The sequence below is a fragment of the Anguilla anguilla genome, chromosome 11, assembly GCF_013347855.1.
Source record: "Anguilla anguilla isolate fAngAng1 chromosome 11, fAngAng1.pri, whole genome shotgun sequence".
NCBI lineage: Eukaryota > Metazoa > Chordata > Actinopteri > Anguilliformes > Anguillidae > Anguilla > Anguilla anguilla.
In genome coordinates, this window is record NC_049211.1 from 17,427,610 (window position 1) to 17,447,465 (window position 19,856).

At 44.8% G+C, this 19,856-nt stretch overlaps 1 protein-coding gene across 1 annotated transcript; it reads left to right on the forward strand.

Moving 5' to 3' along the window:
• The first annotated feature begins 242 nt into the window (after positions 1–242).
• brpf1 (bromodomain and PHD finger containing, 1) lies at positions 243–18,123 on the forward strand. Its single transcript, XM_035382708.1, has 17 exons — positions 243–627; positions 1,209–1,698; positions 2,581–3,375; positions 4,665–4,854; positions 5,140–5,427; positions 6,489–7,003; positions 7,137–7,302; positions 7,420–7,551; positions 8,064–8,192; positions 8,742–9,117; positions 9,460–9,771; positions 9,955–10,230; positions 10,374–10,521; positions 10,614–10,747; positions 11,125–11,240; positions 11,453–11,607; positions 16,841–18,123. Exons 3-17 carry the CDS (start codon positions 2,615–2,617, stop codon positions 17,022–17,024), a joined length of 3,882 nt encoding a protein of 1,293 aa, XP_035238599.1. The 5' UTR covers positions 243–627; positions 1,209–1,698; positions 2,581–2,614; the 3' UTR covers positions 17,025–18,123.
• The last annotated feature ends 1,733 nt before the right edge of the window (positions 18,124–19,856 follow it).

Below are 19,856 nucleotides of genomic sequence, written 5' to 3' on the forward strand. Positions count from 1 at the left end.
ACTATCGCCCAAATCCACATTAGCAGATTCGACGTAATAAAAATGTCAACGCTCTGAACGCGAAACAACAGATATCAGGGCGGGTACAAACATGTATAAATTGTTATAATTTACCGAATAGCATACACTTTTATTTTTTTATGACAATTAAACACATGAATAGGCCTATATCAGGAATCCGTTCACAATGTGAAACTAAATACCAGATTCGATACTATTTTTAAATAATAGAAGAAACGCAAATATGAGCATTGGATGAACAAATATGGATTTGTTTGAACAAGAATCAAGAGTGTATTGTAATGAAATCAGTAACAGCCATCATATACCACCTTTGAAATATTTGTTTTTTACGCGAGACAGCAGTAAATAAGCCTTTTCTGTTTGTCGAATGTGCTGCACGCGCTCATTGCGTAAAGCAGTGGTGGCTTCCCTTTTGTTCGTGGAGTTCCTGTATTATTTTCATCACAATGAAATCGTTCTGATTTTTGGGATTACAGTTCGTCCCGGGTTTCCTTTATTTGTTGTAATTTAGTTTGGGACACTAGCCTGCTTAAAAAGCATATAGTTGTGCCGTGCGATCATGTGTTAGATTTTTTTCAATGCAAGCAGAATGAACCAGGACTAGTAAGTGGTATTTTTTGAATTCATACATTTGTGTGCCTTGTGTCTGTGTAGAAATAAACCAAAACGTGTTTGTGAGCATATAGCTTATTACTGGCTATTGACTTAAGCTGCATTCCTGTATTGGGCTACCCGTTGCGTAATGAAACATTTTATGTATCATAGTTAGCTAGCTAGTACTACTAAGGTGCAGAAATGATCTTGGCGAGCATTTTTGTGGTCCTCCAACAACTTAACCAGATTGCTCTAAAATATACTTCTGTTTTCAATGTACAACCTCAATTCCAATGGGTTTATTTTTCAGAAATGTTTACCTTTAAGATGTGTGCTCTACGCCAGGTAACTGTGTGAATATCTAACTAGTCAGCCAGCTAGCTTGCAAGCAGGAATTCGAGATGAGTGCTGCATTAGTGCAGAGGGAAAACAATGTAGCTGCCCTCCCTTTTGTCGGTACTGTATCTAGCTGCGGTGCTCGCGCCAGATCGGTAACAGTATCTATAAACCACTGCGTTTATTTAACCGATTTAAAAAAAATAAAATAAAAATTATTACAACTAAGTAGTCGTTTTCCCTCTTGTTTTCAGGGACCCGCGGTGCAGTTAATAAATGGGATGTCAAGTGGAGAAGTCTTGGACATGTGAAGTGGGGGAAACGACTGTGTGTGGATTCGAGGCCAACACGAAACGGATAATCCGTGGTGGCTAACGTTATTCTTGTTGAATATTGACTAGTCTATAGCAAGCGAACTCCCATCGAGCGGTCTAACGTTAACTGCTTTTATCAACAAGCAGTCCCCCTAGGAGAAACAGCACAACTGCTATGTCATTTTCAAATGTTTTGTAAGATATTTGTGTCAACAAATTTTTAATTATACTATATGTTAATAGCTAGCCAAGTTAGCTGTCTTAGAAGAAAAGGGAAACGAATAATTTGGACCAACGACAAACGTACTGAACTCATCTTATTGGATTTGGAGTAACTACATCATCTCTGAAGGTACCACCGTAAGGTCATTTTGAAAAATAATGATTCCACGTGTGTGAGAAACCCCAGTTGTCAAACTGGTTGAAGCCGGTAAGTTAAAAAAAATGTTATTATTATGTTTTTTTGCTTGGAATTTCGTTCATATTTTATTTTGCATTCATTTGAAAGTAACTTCGTCTAATATGTTATTCTTTCAATCATGCTTCATTGCTAGCTAATGTTAGCTTGCCACAAAATGAGTTTTAGCATGACCATAAATTAATTAGGCCTGGCTAATTAGTTTTTACATTGTTAGCTTATATGTTAGATACTGAATTTGTCCAGTATTGTGTAAACATTAAGTTATTAATAAAGCGCTTTAGTATTGCTTTTTTGAACGGTTTGTTTTAGCAATGGAATGTGATTGTTTGTAAATTACAAGACGTTACTATTGTTGTCATGGTGAACTAGACAGACATGTAGCCTCGCGCCACCTGTTGGTTATAATACCTATAGAACAGTGAAGTTAGGCTTTGCTACATTTTTTTTATCAAACCAGTGTCGCCTGTCATTTTGGGGAAGTCAGCCCTTGTCACACTGCCTCACTGGCGGTAGCTATTAAAGTTAAATAATGACAGTATGTTTTAAATATGCAGTGCACGTGGTCTAATTAGCCCTTATTCGTAATTAAAATGTATACGCAAACTATGCCCTCAGCGAGTACATTATATAAAGCACCTCAAAATAGTTTTTTAAATTTATTTTTAGATTTCATTATTGAGCCTGTGCAGTGCTTGAAAGTGTGGGTGTTCAGATTGGAAGTACATTGGCTTAGTCCATCCTTAATCAGTCAATATTTATGTAATGTTTGTTTATTTCCATTAAAGCCATGCTGTGCAAACTTTAAGAAGTGTACGTCTGGATGTTTCGCCATCTTTGAGCCCCCAAATAATCTCTCTTTCTGTCTGTCTGTGTGTATTTCACATATGTAAGCTGAAGCCTCTGTCCCAGCAGCAGTGTTGGTGCAATGGGACTGGATTTTGATGTCAAGACCTTCTGCCACAACCTGCGGGCGACCAAGCCCCCGTACGAGTGCCCCGTGGAAAGCTGCCGCAAGGTTTACAAGAGCTACAGCGGCATTGAATATCACCTGTACCACTACGACCATGACAACCCACCCCCAGCTCAGGGCACCCCCCAGCGTAAACGAAAGGGCCGCCCACCCCGAGTTCAGGGGGGAGGAACAGATGATGGGGATGGAGGTGGCGGCGGTGGAAAAGGTGGGGGCCTAGGGGGCGTTGCCAAGGGCATGACCTCTGGAAGCCCGGAGCGCTCGGAGCGATCTCACTCCCCTGGCCGGGAAACCATGACTTATGCTCAGGCCCAGCGAATGGTGGAGCTTGAGATCCAGGGGAAAATCCATCGCATTAGCATCTTTGAAAACTTGGATGTGGTGTCAGAGGATGAGAGCAGTGGGGAGGACCCTCCCTCGGGGGTGGGGGGTGGAGGTGGAGGCTGTAACGGAGGGGAAAGTGGGGGAGGTAGTGAGGCAGGCGGCAATGGTAACAAGGACAGACCGGACACCCCTGCTACCAATGGAGGCAAAGGCACCACCACACCAAAGTCGGGAAAGCACAAGAGCAAAGAGAAGAAGAAAGAAAGTGGATCAGCTCATCATCACACCCACAGCGCCCCTCCTGGACCTGCCATCAAGCTGCCTGAGGTGGTGTTCCGTGAGCTGGACCAGGAGAGGCCAGACGCCCCTCCACGGCCTTCTTCTTATTACAGGTTAGCTCTGTCCTCTCCATGCACATTTCAGACCATGTTTTAGTGTAGTATGTTGATTGATAAACGTGTACACATATATCATTACTTGAGCCTTACACACAGCTCTCTATACACCTCACCATATTTCAGTTTCCCTCCCCCATGTGGTGTGATGCCCTTCGAAATGGTTTTATATTCGAATAATCTCTTTTATGGTTGTGGATAGGGGCAGTCCAAAGGAGAAACTGTAATGACTTGTTTAGCTAAAATGGTATGCTTAAATATAGTAAAATTAAACAAATTAGGCTGATCAAAACATAACATTGAACTAATATATTTTTATGTTGAGAAAATTTTAAATATGTAAAATGTCAGAATTTTATGTACACTAGCAAGGAAATGGCTCAAAGCGCTACTCATAATTTCCTGACCACAATGGTGGCCCATGATCTGGAAACCAAGGATACTAAAATTTAATGCTAAACAGTCGTCGCTTTTCAACCTTTTTTTCCACCCCTTGATCGACAAGTGTGTGTTTTACCTGAATAACCTGTACCCACTGGCAGATAATTCTTTTTCAATTATAGTAAAATTTCACTGTAGTGAAGTATAATAGTTGGCATTGCACATCAAAGGTTGTAGGTTTTATTTCCTGTCGATGTGCTTCTGTTGTGCCCTTGAGAAAGGTGCTTGGCCTGTATCGTTTCAGTAAAATATCGGCTGTTTAAATGTATTTGGTTGAAACAAGTAATCTGCGTAAGTCACTCTGGAAATGTCTGCTCAATATAAATGGAAAAAGTGACTTGGCTTATCAGGTAAATCATGTGGCTGCATGCACATACTACACTATCATGCCAGCTCTGCTAACAAAAAAACTTGACATTTAAAAGTTTATAAGCTGCATAATTTACACATGCTAACTGACCTTAACTTTGGCATGCGTTTGGGGCACAGAGCAAACGTTTGATGTATTTTGTGCTGCTCGGTTTTGAGACGTGAAGAGAAATGATTGACTACCACAGCATATGAAATTAAGAAACCAAGTCAAATACTGATATTGACTGTTACTCAAACAAAAGAAATGGCATCAGATGGAGAGCAATGATAGGCGTAAAAGTAAGATTTTGGCCTACTCGATTTCCTTGCTTTTGAGCAGCCCCTGTGTCATAAGTACCTCTTCACAAGATATCTCTAGGAATTCATGTGCAGGACTGCAACTAGACTAAAGGTTTGATGTGTTTGCTTTGTAGTTTTTCTGCTGCCTTTTTCATTCCCTTTAACACCTGGAAAACCCAACCTCCTCCTGTCAGGTACATTGACAAATCGGTGGAAGAGCTGGATGAAGAGGTCGAGTACGACATTGATGAGGAAGACTACATCTGGCTGGACATCATGAACGACAAGCGGCGTAGCGATGGAGTGGCCCCCATCCCCCAGAACGTCTTTGAATACCTAATGGATAGACTGGAGAAAGAGTCCTACTTTGAGAGCCACAACAAGGTGTGCGCCTACCCTTAAGACAGGGGTCCACCTTGCAAGTTACAAATTCTAGTTGTGTGTATGTGGTTGAAGCGAGCAGAGTTTGTGCAAGTTACCAAGGTAGTAGGTACTCAAGAGTCTGACTGGCTCTTTGTAATGCGTATGTGTTGAAAATTCCTTTAATGATTTCACTTTATTTGATCCACTTCATGATGCCATGAATAAGAATTTACTATTATAGCGAAAGGCATGTTAATTAGCTACACCAGAGTCCGCCTTTACATGCAGTCCTCCCATCCCACCCAGGCGGACCCCAGCTCTCTGATCGACGAGGATGCCGTGTGCTGCATCTGCAACGACGGAGAGTGCCAGAACAGCAACGTCATCCTCTTCTGCGACATGTGCAACCTGGCGGTGCATCAGGAGTGCTACGGCGTGCCCTACATCCCCGAGGGCCAGTGGCTGTGCCGCCGCTGCCTGCAGTCGCCCTCGCGGGCTGTCGACTGCGCCCTCTGCCCCAACAAGGGCGGAGCCTTCAAGCAGACGGACGACGCTCGCTGGGCCCATGTAGTGTGCGCCCTGTGGATTCCAGAGGTGAGGAGGGGCCGGCTGACACTGAGAAACGCACAACAGGAGGGGGTTTCGCGCCAAATATGCAGACAGTAGTAGTGTATACAAATCTTCATGATGTTATGGAAAGAGCTTGCATGTGTGTGATCATTTTGCAGATTAAAATTTTAGAAGGTAATAAGGCAAGCAGTCCGCAAACCTTGTAAATTCATAAGTCTCTTTCTCCAGACGAAGCTCCCCGTAAGGCTGGTAAAGACACACGCACTATATTACCCCTTTCACACAGAAGAAAAAAAGGAGTTTTCGAGACGGCTTGATACTGCACTTATGTCTGTGTGAACACATTGCGACGGCTTTTAAAATACCGCATCGGAAATGCCTCTCCTGGTGTTTTCGAGGCACCTCGACTACCGCATTTCTCCTGTGGGAACTGAAAGCAACATCGACGACTGCTATCTGGGCAGCGTTCGAATTACGTTACAGGTCTGCCTTCACACGCACCTATCTCTCAACCGAAAAAATGGCATACAGAGGAAATACCTGGACCCACAAAGAAGCGCTTTGTAGCGCACACAGACATAGCAGATAGTTACATTTTATATGCATGAGAACGCGAAAACGAATAACATAAAAAATGCGACCACTTGCACTTCAAAATGTAACATGTTTGTTTGTTTGTTTTATTGTTTTGCTGGAAATTACAAGAAGATTGCAATGAAAATAAATAACAAGTAACACTATAGCTTTGGGACTACATCAAGTGTGTTAGTGTGGTAACGGAACGTAAACAATTCATTCAGGAGAGTTGAGTTCTACTGTGTGTGAAAGGTAAAGACGGCTTGAATACCGCATTACAAATTCTGTGGGAAAGGGAACCTGTTACCGCATCAGAGGCGGCTCAGATGCGGTATTCGCTGTCTGAAAGGGGCTCATGATTGTTGGTGACATTTCTGCAAGTAAAGGTAATGCACATCAGGACTGGAAGACTGCAGAATTAGGAGACTGGGGAACAGGATAAAAGGTTTGAAATCTGGGGATGTTCTTGGTGGGGAATATTGGGACACTAATCATTTGCCCCTCCGCAGGTCTGTTTCGCAAACACGGTGTTCCTGGAGCCCATCGACAGTATCGAGCACATCCCCCCGGCACGCTGGAAGCTCACCTGCTACATCTGCAAGCAGCGCGGCTCCGGGGCCTGCATCCAGTGCCACAAAGCCAACTGCTACACGGCCTTCCATGTGACCTGTGCCCAGCAGGCAGGGCTGTACATGAAGATGGAGCCGGTGAGGGAGACCGGTGCCAACGGGACCTCCTTCAGCGTGCGCAAAACGGCCTACTGCGACATCCACACTCCGCCCGGCTCCATGCGACCCATGGGAGGCATGGGCGGAGCCAGCCTGAACTCCTCCCACAGCGAGGGGGAGCCAGAGGAAGAGGACGAGCCGGGGCCCCATGACGAGGACTCCAAAGGGTGGAGCTCAGAGCGGGTGAAGCGGGCCAAGGCCAAGTCCCGCCTCAAAATGAAGAGGGCCCGCAAGATCTTAGCAGAGAAAAGGGCAGCGGCCCCTGTTGTGTCGGTGCCCTGCATACCCCCACACAGGTACAGCACTGGTACACACACACACCACCACCAACATGTTATGGTTATGACCAGCTTTTTCTTCTTTCCAGTGTCAAAACTTACATTTTGCACCCCCAACAGATTCAATATGAACATTGCTTGATCTTTTTAGGCTTAGCAAGATCACCAGTCGCCTAACAGTCCAGAGAAAGAGCCAGTTCATGCAGCGGTTGCACAGCTACTGGACCCTGAAGAGGCAGAGCCGTAATGGAGTCCCTTTGCTACGCCGTTTGCAAACCCACCTGCAGTCGCAGCGCAATGCAGAGCAAGTCCCCACTGTAAGTGTCGAGTCGAAACGGCTTCATGTGCACGGAGACTGCTCGTGCTGCCACTGTTCACACGCACACTGTACAGCCACTGTTTACATATAGCTGTGTCTGTGTGTGTGTGGACAGAGGGACAGCGAGGAGAAGCATGCAGCCCTTAAGGAGCAGCTGAAGGCCTGGCAGAGGCTCCGGCACGATCTGGAGAGAGCCAGGCTGCTGGTGGAGCTGATCCGTAAGAGGGAAAAACTCAAGAGGGAGACGGTAGGACTGCATGTCCTTCGCCAGGGAAACGTCTATAGTAGCTACCACCAAAGATATCAGTTTTAGCTTTCTTCACATTAACACCAAATGTGTATCTTGAGTCACAATTGACAACCAACCATTTTCATTGGTATGGCAAAACATCTGGCAAAAAGAACCAATGCAGATGTAGTAACATCTCCTGGTGTCACAATCTGGGCAGCCCACAAGAATACTGTTACTTTCTTAAAAACTGATTGTTAAGGTTCCCATGAGTCCAGGTACCTACAGTATACAACAAAGTATCTCGGTGAAAAGATGCATTGAAACTTTGGTATCTTTACATTTATCACATGCTTAGTTGCTCTGTGAACGTTCTAACCTGACCATCACTCTCTAGTACAAGCTAGTTTGTTCTGTTCATTGTCTGCAGGCCAAGATGAATCCTACTATGTAGTATGCTGTGAATGACTGTACTTCCTGCCCAGAGCAGAGTTTGTGGATTGCACTGTAAAACTGTTTAATCTGCACAGATCAAGGTGCAGCAGCTGGCTCTGGAGATGCAGCTGACGCCATTCCTCATCCTGCTGCGCAGCACCCTGGAGCAGCTGCAGGACAGAGACACCAGCCACTTCTTCACTGAGCCCGTCCCATTGGCCGAGGTACTGATGATCTCATCCTGATGTCATTGCTCAGCTTTTTTCAGTTGCCTATATGTTTGTAGGCTGTCGTGTACAAAATTTGATGTCTGCTTAACTTTTAATGATTAAGAGTAAACTCTAGAATACTCTTTACTTTTATTCAGAAATAACCATTTCATATGCGGCATTACTTGTATTACTAACAGCGGTCGGTCACAGACCTGTTCTAACTGGGAGATAATTCCAGTTCAGGGAAAAAAAGTCAGTGAGGGTCCATTGTGTTGAAGTACTTACTTTGTGATAATGCAACTGACAAGATGAGTCATACCGTACAGAGCCACGTTGCACAGGTGCTCTACTGAGGGGGCACTCTGTGACCCATTGATGTTTTAGACTTTTGACCTGACAATACAAAAAAAGTTTTCTGAGTGTAACAGCTATTCTTTTAGTTATGAAGGGAGATTACATAAAACATTGAACATGGATTAATTAGGCTTTGTTATTATTGTTGTTGTTATTATCATCATCATCGTTGTTGTTGTTACTGATGTTGTTATTAACATCACGTAGGTCCCAGACTACTTGGACCACATTGAGCGGCCTATGGACTTCCAGACCATGTGGAACTGCCTGGAATCCCACCGCTACCTCAGCTTTGAGGCATTTGAAGCCGACTTTGGCCTTATAGTGAACAACTGCCTCAAGTACAATGCCAAGGACACAGTGTTCTACCGAGCTGCACTACGCCTCCGGGAGACAGGGGGCGCTGTGCTCCGGCAGGCCCGCCGCCAGGCCGAGAGAATTGGCTTCGACTATGACACGGGCATGCATCTGCCCCGGGAGCCCAGCACCGAGGCGCCCCGCGAACGGGAAAGGGACAGGGACAGGGAGAGAGACAGAGAGAGGGACAGGGAGAGAGAGAGGCCACCAACCTCCACGGAGGATGGTGAGTGTGTCTGTGTGCCAGACTAAACCACAGAACCTTCCTGCTCATCTCTCTCCTTCAGTCTGTCCCTAACATTGTCTCCCATTTTTCTTTCCATTTTTCCTCCCTCTTACTTCACCTGTCTCCTTTCAATTGACTTTAAGATGGTTGTGGACTTCCTGTGTTTAAACACTGGCTGACTTCCTCCTAACTTACCTCACCTGATATGGCCCTCTCTGTCTCTCCTCCCCTTTCTCTCTCTCTGTCACACCCTCACCCTCTTTCATCCTCCCACTTGCGCTCTCTCTCTCTCCCCCCATCCCCATTTCCCTTCTCTCCCCCGCTTCCTCTTTCTTCTCATAGATCTGTTTTTGCCAGAGAATCGCCGGCGCCTCCCGCTGGAGGAGCAGCTGCGCGTGCTGCAGGCGCGCTTTGATGAGGTCAGTGCAGGAAAGCACAGCATTGGCCGGTCCCGGCGCGCCAAGGCCCTGCGCAAGGAGATGACGGTCATCAAGCGCAAGCTGGCGCACCAGCGCGAAGTGGGGAGCGCCCCTGGCACCCGTGACCCCGGAGGCAGCGGGGAGCGCGGGACCTCTGCGCCCCACCACCACCCGTCCTGCACCCCACGCCACGACGAGGGGGGAGAGAGCAGCAGCCATGAGATCAGCAGCAAAGGTGAGACTGATCATATGGAAGACCTGTGTGTCTGTAATTGGCCCGAATCGATAAGCACTCAGCACTGCATACGAGCAGCAATATATCTACACACTTGACTTTGTGCATTTGTGTATAACACGCACCTTCCCCTCTATCTCTCTCTCCTTCTCTCTCTCTCTTTGTCCCCTCCCCTCCGTCCAGACCTGAGTGCTTCCTCCTCTGCCCTTGCTCCGGAGGTGGGGCGTAGAACCTCTGTACTCTTCTCCAAGAAGAACCCCAAAGCAGCTGGACCCCCCAAGAGGCCTGGCCGGCCCCCCAAGAACCGGGACGCTTCCCAGGGAGGTCCCGGTGTGAGCCCCAGTCCCATCGGGCCCCCCCAGCTACCCCTCCTCTCCTCCCGGCAGAGAAAGAGACCCCGCAGCCCTCGAACCAGCTCCAGCTCCGAGAGCGACAGCGACAACGACGACCTCCTCCTGGGTGAGAGAGCCACACTGAACGGCACGCACACGCACACACACACACACACACGCACACGCACGCACACACACACACACACACACACACAGCCACGCTCGTGGGCTCTTCCTCCCCCAGCCGCTGACGGTTCCCCTGCCCCTCAGGCCTCCCCAGTAACGGCTTTGACGGGGGCAGCCAGCCGGTGACGGAGAGCTTCCGCGTGTACCGCAACGAGCGCAGCCTGCCGCGCTCCAGCTCCGACTCGGAGTCCTCCACCACCAGCAGCAGCAGCGCCGCCTCGGACCGCACCAGGTGAGCACGGCCGCCCCAGCCCGGCCCCGCGGGTCTGCACCGCACCGCCCTGCCCGGGGGTCTGAGCCCACTCCTCCTCTCTGTCCCCCCAGCACCACTCCGTCCAAGCAGGGCCGGGGCAAGCCGTCCTTCTCCCGCTCCACCTTCCCGGAGGACAGCAGCGAGGAGACGTCGGGGACGGAGAACGAGTCCTACTCTGTGGGTGGGGGGCGAGGCGTGTCGCACAGTAAGCCCTTCCACCAGAACTGATGTTTCAAACAAACAGACATGGGGTACAGGTTAGCACAGCATAACCCGTAGCTGTACTATGCACTTATCAGGATTTCTCACAGAAGTAACTGCAATCGCCACAGGCTCTGACGTTTTACAAGCCTTATGAACCTTATGTACCCCTGGCATAGGGATGGGTATCGTTAAGATTTTATCGATACTGCTACTCTAATTAATTCTGCTTATCAGTTTGGTACTCTATCGATACACTTATCGGTACTTTTTGAGTAGTAGCTGCTAGTGTTAGGGGACATGGCTGGGGCTGGTGGTAGAGGGAAGAAGTGAATGCAGAGCTGTTCATGTGTGCTTAAGTGTTGCTGGTGTGTGTTTCAGTGGTGCGGGGCCGGGGAAGGTCTGGGTGCTGGATGAGCCCAGAAGACTACGCATCACTGGATGCACTAGATCTGGTCTGGGCCAAGTGTCGAGGCTATCCATCATACCCAGCTCTGGTAAGAGAGACCTAAAATCCATACTGTCATACCCACGCATGTGCAAGCACACCCCCGTAGCGCTCACCTTCTCACGCGCTGAAGCACTCCAAATCATACATGACCACCACTAGGGGGCAGCAGAACTTCCTCACAGTGTTTCTCTTTCTCACCTTGTGTCTTTTCCTTTGCCTGTGTCTGCATCCTCTCACTTTTGACCCCCTCATCCACAGATCATTGACCCCAAGATGCCCCGTGAGGGGGTGTTTCACCGGGGCGTGCCCATCCCTGTGCCCCCGGTTGATGTGCTGAAGTTGGGGGAGCAAATGACCCAAGAGGCCAGGGAACACCTCTTCTTGGTGCTTTTCTTCGACAACAAGAGGACCTGGTCAGTCTCTCTCCGCATCTTTCACTTTACTGCCTACCTGCCTTTCACATACCTGTGTAGCTCTGTTCATGGCAATTTCACAGCCTTCCAGCCCTCACCAGGACTGCCAGAGCTCTCCGTTTAACATTTACATTCAAATTTTACATGACTTCTCCACTTGTGGTCTGTTTATTACTTTTCCTATATATTTGTATTTGACGTCCTTGAATCACTTGTAGTCTCTCCTGATTAGGAGACTAGTTTAGTTAGGATGAAAGGTGCTTAATTATGCCTTTTCTGCCAAGTCATGTGCGTCATAGCAGTGCATGTGAAATGACTTCTTAACTGGATGTCACTTTACTACGTACCCAAAATCTCCTACATCTGGTTCTTTGTTTTTAGGACTGAAAAGAGGCTCAGTCACTTTAAACTAATTCCACCCCATTCTGGGCATCGTCCCACTTCGTATCCCTCATCAGTCGTTACTGGCTTTTGAAATGCAGACTTCCCTTCATAACTGACTTCTGTGAAAAGCTTAGCTTATCCACTTTCAAAAGAATTTCCTTTGAGTTAACCAGGGCATGAGGCAAGAGGAAGCAAAGGCAGGTCACAAGCAGTAACAAAAACAACTGCGGACGTGCGCAGTAAATGTTCAAAACACATTTGTGGTGAACGCATGAAAAAACCTTTTTTCTTGCTATAGTTGAGCACTATGCATAAAGCTGCATTTGTTTTTTCATTGGTTATTCGTTTTTATTTTATGTGAGCCTGTATATCAATAGCTATTGACCGTGGCTATATTGCCTACTGTTTGTACAGTATAAAATACCTACAAGCACATACAGGGCAGTGCACACGTATTTGGACTGTGACACAGTTTTCATTGTTTTAGCTCTGTACTCCAGCACATTGGATTTGACATAAAACAATGAATGAGGTTAAAATGCGGACTGTCAACCTTATTATGTCAACCGGTATTTACATCAATGTCGGTTGATAGTGTAATAATTATAGCCCTTTTTATACATGGCCCCCCGTTTTAGGGGAGCAAAAGTAATTGGACAATTGGCTGCTCATCTGTTTCTTGGCCAGCTGTGTCTTTTCATCATCATTTCATGCATACAGAAGTTTAAAAAAAGGTCTAGAGAAACAGTGTGTCACTGTTTCTCAACGTGAGGACCAAATAAGTGTGAATGCCAGTAAAGGAGGCCATCATGAGGCTGGAACATCTGAATAAATTGATCAGAGACACAGCCAAAACATTGGGTGTGTCAAAAATCAACAGTTTGATACACTGTAAGGAAGCAAGAACGCACTGGTAAGCTCAGCAATAGCAAATGACCTGCTCGACCACGGAAGACCACTGTAGTGGATGACCAAAGAATGCAGTCAGTTGTGAAGAAAAACCCCTTTTCAACTGTTGAACAGATCAAGAACACTCCAGGATGTTGGCATAGAATTGTCAAAGGTTAAAATAAAAAGACTCCACCTGCATAATTTCGGAGGGTTAACCACAAGATGCAAATCACTGATAAGCCTCAGACCGAGAAGGTTAGAGTTTGCTAAAAAGTATTTTGAAAAGCTGTAGCATAAGACTGTGTTCTGGAACACAGTCTTATGGAAAAATGAGACTGGTATTAACCTGTACCAAAGTGATGGAAAGAGAAAAGTGTGGAGAAAGAAACTGCTCACAGTCCCTCATCCCTAATGATCCAGGCATGAATGTCTGCCACTGGAACTGGCTCACTAGTCTTCCTATGATGTGACTGCTGCTGCAGGTTTAATTCTAAAGTGTACCAAAGCATCTTATCTGCTCAGATACAACCAAATTCCTCAAAACTCATTGGACGGTGCATCAATTGCGGCAGGACAGTGACCCCAAACATACTACTAAAGCAACCAAAGCAACCAAGGATTCTTTCAGGGGACAAAAAGTGGAATGTTCTTGATGGCCAAGCCAATCATCCAACCCGAATTGAACTGAACAGGCGTTTAGCTTGCTGAAGACAAGACTAAAGGCAAAAATCTCTGCCCCCCCCCCACCAAACGAAAAACAGTAATTGAAGACTGCTGCAATACAGGCCTAGCAGAGCATCAACAGGGATACTATCTAGCATCTGGTGATGTCCATGGGTTGCAGCTTTCAGACATTCATCGAATGGATTTTCAAACATACTAAATGTGACGACTTCATTCCTAATTGTGTTATTGTGTCCCATTACTTTTGGTCCCTTAAAATTAGGGGGTCTATGTATAAAAGTAATTTCTACATTGATCACTAGATATGGATGTGAATACCCTTTAAGTTCACTGTCTGCACTTCAACCTAATATTCACCATTTCATTTCAAATGTGCTGGAGTATAGAGCCAAATTTTTTTTTTTTTTTTAAAGGTGTCACTGTCCAATTACGCACTGCAGGGTATGTTTTCCAAATGTCTGTCCAGAACATGTGTAGTTAATGTATTTAATATGTTTTTCAACTGAAAAAAAATGAGCTTTCTAAAAGTGCCAGTTGGTTTAAAAAAATGTTTTGTCTCTGTAAGACCAATTTTAGTCAATGTACTGAATGCATGTGCTCCATGAACATACTGGCTACTTGCACTGTAGTGTGAGGTGGGGTTGGAAGTCCTGACAAAACAAAATTTTGGATCTTAATTACTGTTATGCTGAAGGATACGCAGCTTATGGCAACTGAAGTTAAAAATTAAATAGTGTGTTATTCAGATGGCTGTTGGCAGCACGTATGCATATAAAACGAGGTCACAAGGTAGTTGACATTGCAGAGAAACAGAAGTGGGTCATGGCTGACAGGCCGCAGACAAGTAGAGAACGTGTAAAGTGGAAAATGTCTCGTCTTTCATCGATGTAGCAAAAACTGTGGCGCAGACACACTTTACCCCCCCACTGTTTGAAGAGGATGTGTGCATTTTCTGTATTGTAGAGAAGTTGGGTGGTACATTTTGTAAAACCAGTAAAAACAGTTGTTCAAAGGGCCAATTATTAAAACGAAATATTTATAATACATTGAAAAAGTCACGAAACAACTGTAATTACAGAATTGTAATGATTGTAATGAAAGGTTCTAGAAGACTAAATGGACAGGAATTAATTTGCAGTAATTGAGTATGATACTATCTATTTTAATTTTTTTATGTTTTGGAGGAATAAACCATGAAATCTTTGAAATATTCATTTTCTTGACATTCAAATAGAAAAATTTAACTTTGATTTATGTTTTTAAAGCCCAACTCCAGTTCTAAAACAGAGTTTGCAGTACAGCTAAGGTGAAATCTGAAGGGAGTGCATTGATGTAACTGCATTTCCTGCTTCACTGAAAAACTTAGTTTTGTCGCATTGTCTAGATGCTGTGTGTGAAACATTCAGCAAACTTAACTTTTCCATTAGTTCCGTTTTCAGGAACTTCATGAAGTACCATTCATTCCAGCCACATCTCTCAAATACAGAAGAATTTATTCAGAACTTATTCTGCTAAATCAGTGCTGAATGAAATGACTTGCATTGCAAAAATTAAATTTCCTTATTTCCCTTGATCCTTCTCTTTGCGTTAATCTGGAAATGTGCCATTTCTGCGCAGTGTACAATACAAGCTTTTCAGCTGGATCCATGGACCCTTGACATGTTCATAGATGGAAAAACGTTTGATTCATTAAAACTGAACATGAAGTTCTTGCCTCCAAGATCTTGTCACCTCAGTCTTGACATTTCCTCGTGGCTGAAGGAAAGAAATAATTATCTTTTTTCATTTATAAACTGGATTTCCTTGACAACCATGCAGTTGGGTGTCTGAACATTAACCTTTCACTTAAATGGCCAGAAAAATCAAAAAGATCCTTTATGCAATGTAGCTGCATGTGTATTTCAATAATAGTCAACGGACTGCTCACAGTTTGGGTTTAGGACAGTAAAAGTACGGAGCTGTGGTTTTCAATTCTATAATCCTATTTTTCCGCTCATCTGTAGAAAGTGTCACACGGTTCAGGGTTTATCAGTGGGTAACAAAAAAATAAGTTAAATCGTCAACAAGGCCAACAATATTGCTGAGGTATATCTTAATTCCATGACATCTACATCTGAGACCTGTGTAGCTTGGAGGGGATGTCACAGCTGTGTTGCTAGGAGACGAGGTCACACACACCCTACACAGCAGACATGCTGCCTTCAGGTAGGCGGTACAGAGCGCCACAGCTCTGATCAAAGTGTGCTCAGAAATCCTTTGTAGCTGTCAGTCTAGCACTTATGAGCAGGACGTGATTATTTTGTCTCTATGTACATGAGGGGGTGTTGCAACATTTACGAGAATTGTGTCTTGTATTGCGGCCTGTATGGCTTTGTGAACTGGCAGCCATATGGCAGGTTAAGAATTTCCCTTTGGGGATAATAAAAATGCACCATCATCATCACGACAGCAGTTGTACTGTTTTCAACAGCTAGTACTTTATTTGCCATTGGTATTGTGCTGTGTGATCTCCTTCTGCATGTTGCACGTGACAAGCCTGTTCACTTAATAATCTAATAATAATAATAATAATAATAATAATGTAATTGAGAAGAGTCAGGATATGTTGGTCAGTAGTTCTAGTGATATTTATTTATTTATTTATTTATTTTGTTTTCGCTTGTCCTTATCTGCCAACCTGTGCTTTTGATCATATTTGTCACGGTGCTTTGGGATTTAATTATTTTTATCTTGAATTTAGATGCTCCAATCAAGCATTTTATATGAATTTGGCAAAAAGGACTTTTATGAATGTCACGTAATCTTTGAACCCATTTTCTTCTGCCAAATTTAGTTTTTGTTCCTACACAGAGAGCTGGACTCTTGTGTGGTGTTTTATCTGAGGCTTCTTGTGTGTGTGCAGTGAGTGTGTCTTCTCTGTGGTGTTTTATCTGAGGCTTCTTGTGTGCGTGCAATGAGTGTGACTTCTCTGTGGTGTTTTATCTGAGGCTTCTTGTGTGCGTGCAGTGAGTGTGTCTTCTCTGTGGTGTTTTACCTAAGGCTTCTTGTGTGCGTGCAGTGAGTGTGTCTTCTCTGTGGTGTTTTATCTGAGGCTTCTTGTGTGCGTGCAGTGAGTGTGTCTTCTCTGTGGTGTTTTATCTGAGGCTTCTTGTGTGCGTGCAGTGAGTGTGTCTTCTCTGTGGTGTTTTATCTGAGGCTTCTTGTGTGCGTGCAGTGAGTGTGACTGCTCTGTGGTGTTTTACCTGAGGCCTCTTGTGTGCGTGCTTGTGTGCAGGCAGTGGCTGCCCCGATCCAAGCTGGTCCCGCTGGGGGTGGAGCCGGAGCTGGACAAGGAGAAGATGCTGGAGGGCCGGAAGTCCAACATCCGCAAGTCGGTGCAGGTGGCCTACCACCGGGCCATGCAGCACCGCAGCAAGGTGCAAGGGGAGCAGAGCAGCGACAGCAGCGACACGGACTGAGCGCGCACGCCTGCTGTCCACGCACGCGCACACACTGACACACGCACGCACACTCGCCCGCACGCGGCACAGCTGGCCTGGCACGGGAGGAACGGCCAGTCTGTCGCCTGTCGTGCTCTGAGCCTTCCGGCCCTTCGGCTTCAGCGTAATCTGTAGTGCAAAGCTGTCCTCCTGGGGAAACGGGGCCAAAACGGGCGGTTGCAAGTAGAGGGCGAGCAAATGAGTGTGTGCGCTCCACAGAATCACAGAAAGAGAAGTACTTTGCGCTTGTTTACACATTTAGCTGATCTGTGTAAATATGTATTTAAGGCTTGGAAGGATGAGAAAGTAATCATAATGCTATACAAAAATGATCCTAAAATCATGATTTCAAAACTTGCTTGCAATGCAGGTTGACATGCACCTGTGGGCGTGCATGTGTGTCTGTCTGTCTGTTTGTCTGTCTGTGGTTGTTCCTTCAGCTGAAATATTGGCGCTATGGTGCCTGGATTGGCAAACACAGATGAGTAGCGCTGGTGGGACTAACACACACACACACACACACCCCCGAACACAAATACTCATATAACACACAGAAGCACACGCACAGCCTTGTTCCTGAGGTATGCTGTACCAGTGGTCACAGCATACAAGTCGTTACTCCAACTCCTGTCTGCACAACCCTCTTCATAATGGAGTGAACAACTACGTGACTGTACTACAAAGGAACACAGCTCTCAATCTGAATTCTAATGTTTTGTGATCACAAATGTCTTCTCTTATTTATTTGTCTCTGTGATTTCTGTGTCGGTGGATTTCGGAGCCCCTAAAAAAACTTGCACTGTGGGGATGTTTTGTTTTTTTGTTTTCAGTTTTGTTATTTTGTTAATATTTTTCTCGGATGAACCAGTGGTTTTTGATGAATAATGTTAAATCATTTAACGTCGGTATAGGAATGCAAGGCTGCCCAGTCTTTGAAAGGACTTGAAAAGCAATGGTCAGCCAGAGGGGTTTTATTGTCATCTGTCATAGTTTCAGGCCAATGGTATTAGAACTTTTATATATAAATACAAAGTTAAAAAAGATAGGACTTTAATAAAAGAATTGAGTTTTGTACACATGCGTAGTGTATGATCAATGTGGTATTTGTGTTGTGTTGTGTAACTGGATGGTGGGAAAGTGGGGTGTGGTGTTTCTACATATTCTTGTGATCGTCTCACACTGGGCTTACAACGGCACAGATTGTTTTTGTGGGCATATCTACCATCTCAGTTCTTGTGGGTTTTTAAAAAATTTTTTTAATGGTGCTGCCGTTGCAAAACGAACCATTTTCTCCTCTGTTGTCTAAAGGTGTAGGCAATATAGGATTCAAGTTTGTCACTTTTACGAAGTCAGAAGGTCTATTTGCCCATGCAAAGTCCCATGCCGGTTCTGTGGATAGTTGATGGTGAGGACAGCCCAGCTCAATGCAGCTAGAGTATGGGGAGAGTAGACCTTGGTGTAGCTGCTTGGCTATAGCTTAATTTTGCCTATAATGTTCTCTTTTCACAATTAATGCTCTTCTATTGCAATGCAATATTCTGCAATGCAATGCAATGCATTTTCCCCTCCTGTTTTTCAAACTTCATTGTTAACTATAATTGACATTTCATATTTCTAAATTTGTCAAAGTGGTGGCATTTTATGAATGAGTGAGGACATGTGATCTGCTTGCACATCCACATCGTTGGCGTGTCTTCATATCTACAGGTGTATAGTATATTGGTTCCAACCATTGTATTCAATTTAAATTGTGCCCCTCTTGTTCAGAAAACCAGCTGTGGGGGAAAAATACCCTTTAGTCTACTATATTAACATGCAGTAGGAGTTATTACATTTATCAGTTTAAATGCCCAACACATTTTAGAAAATGCAGCCAGTCAACTAAATATTTGCCTCATTGCTATGGCCTTTATATTTTGGGTGATTCATTGTCCTGGTGTGTAGCCCCAAGGTGAGCTGTCTTAAAATGACTGATTGTACTGTAGTTTCAGTAATCCCCTCCAGGACAAGCATGGCTGGGAGGTGGTTTAGGTGAAGCAAGTGTTTTAGGGGAAATTGAAATCCTATTCACTGTTTTATGCTATCTTGAAACGTATTGTGTTTGTCTCAGGGTGAGAGACAGGGTGTGGTATTCAAGCAAAAGATATTTTGTCTTATACTGGTTCTGCAGGTTTTTACATGCACATGTGTACAGACCGTTTAGAGAGACAAGCACCATCTACATTGCATTGTCCTTGAGGATAATTTGAGGCACATCTTGGATTTGCCAACACAGGGATTTCCAGAGAAGATCTTAACGGTATCACCTTGTGGTTTTAAAAAAAAAAGTATATTGTTTCAGTTTTAGTGTATATTTGTGATTGGCTCGGACAGTTTTTGTGTTTTGTGTTGTGTTGAGGATATTTTCAATATTTTCAGAAGTTTCTGACATTTTTCCAGCTTCCAAAATGCTGGTGTAGGGGCATTTAGGGGTTCATGATCTAAAGTAAGAAAATACACTATAAATAACTGCAAAGCAGCTTGTACAGTGACGATATGCCTCCAGAGGTTGTTAGTGTGTATTTTATGTGATTATTCTTCAAACCGTGGTTTCATTGGTTTTCAGTTGGAACCATTTCCTACGCCATATACTACCTCACAGACCACTGCTCCCCGGAAAATAAATATGGGCACAATATAGAAATCGATATATAGATATTTATCATTTTGAATATATTGTTATTAAAAGGGACCATAATTGCCCGATTGTGAAAAGAAGCCATAGCTCGGTAAGCTTGTGCTACAATAACCACATCTTATGTTCGCATACAT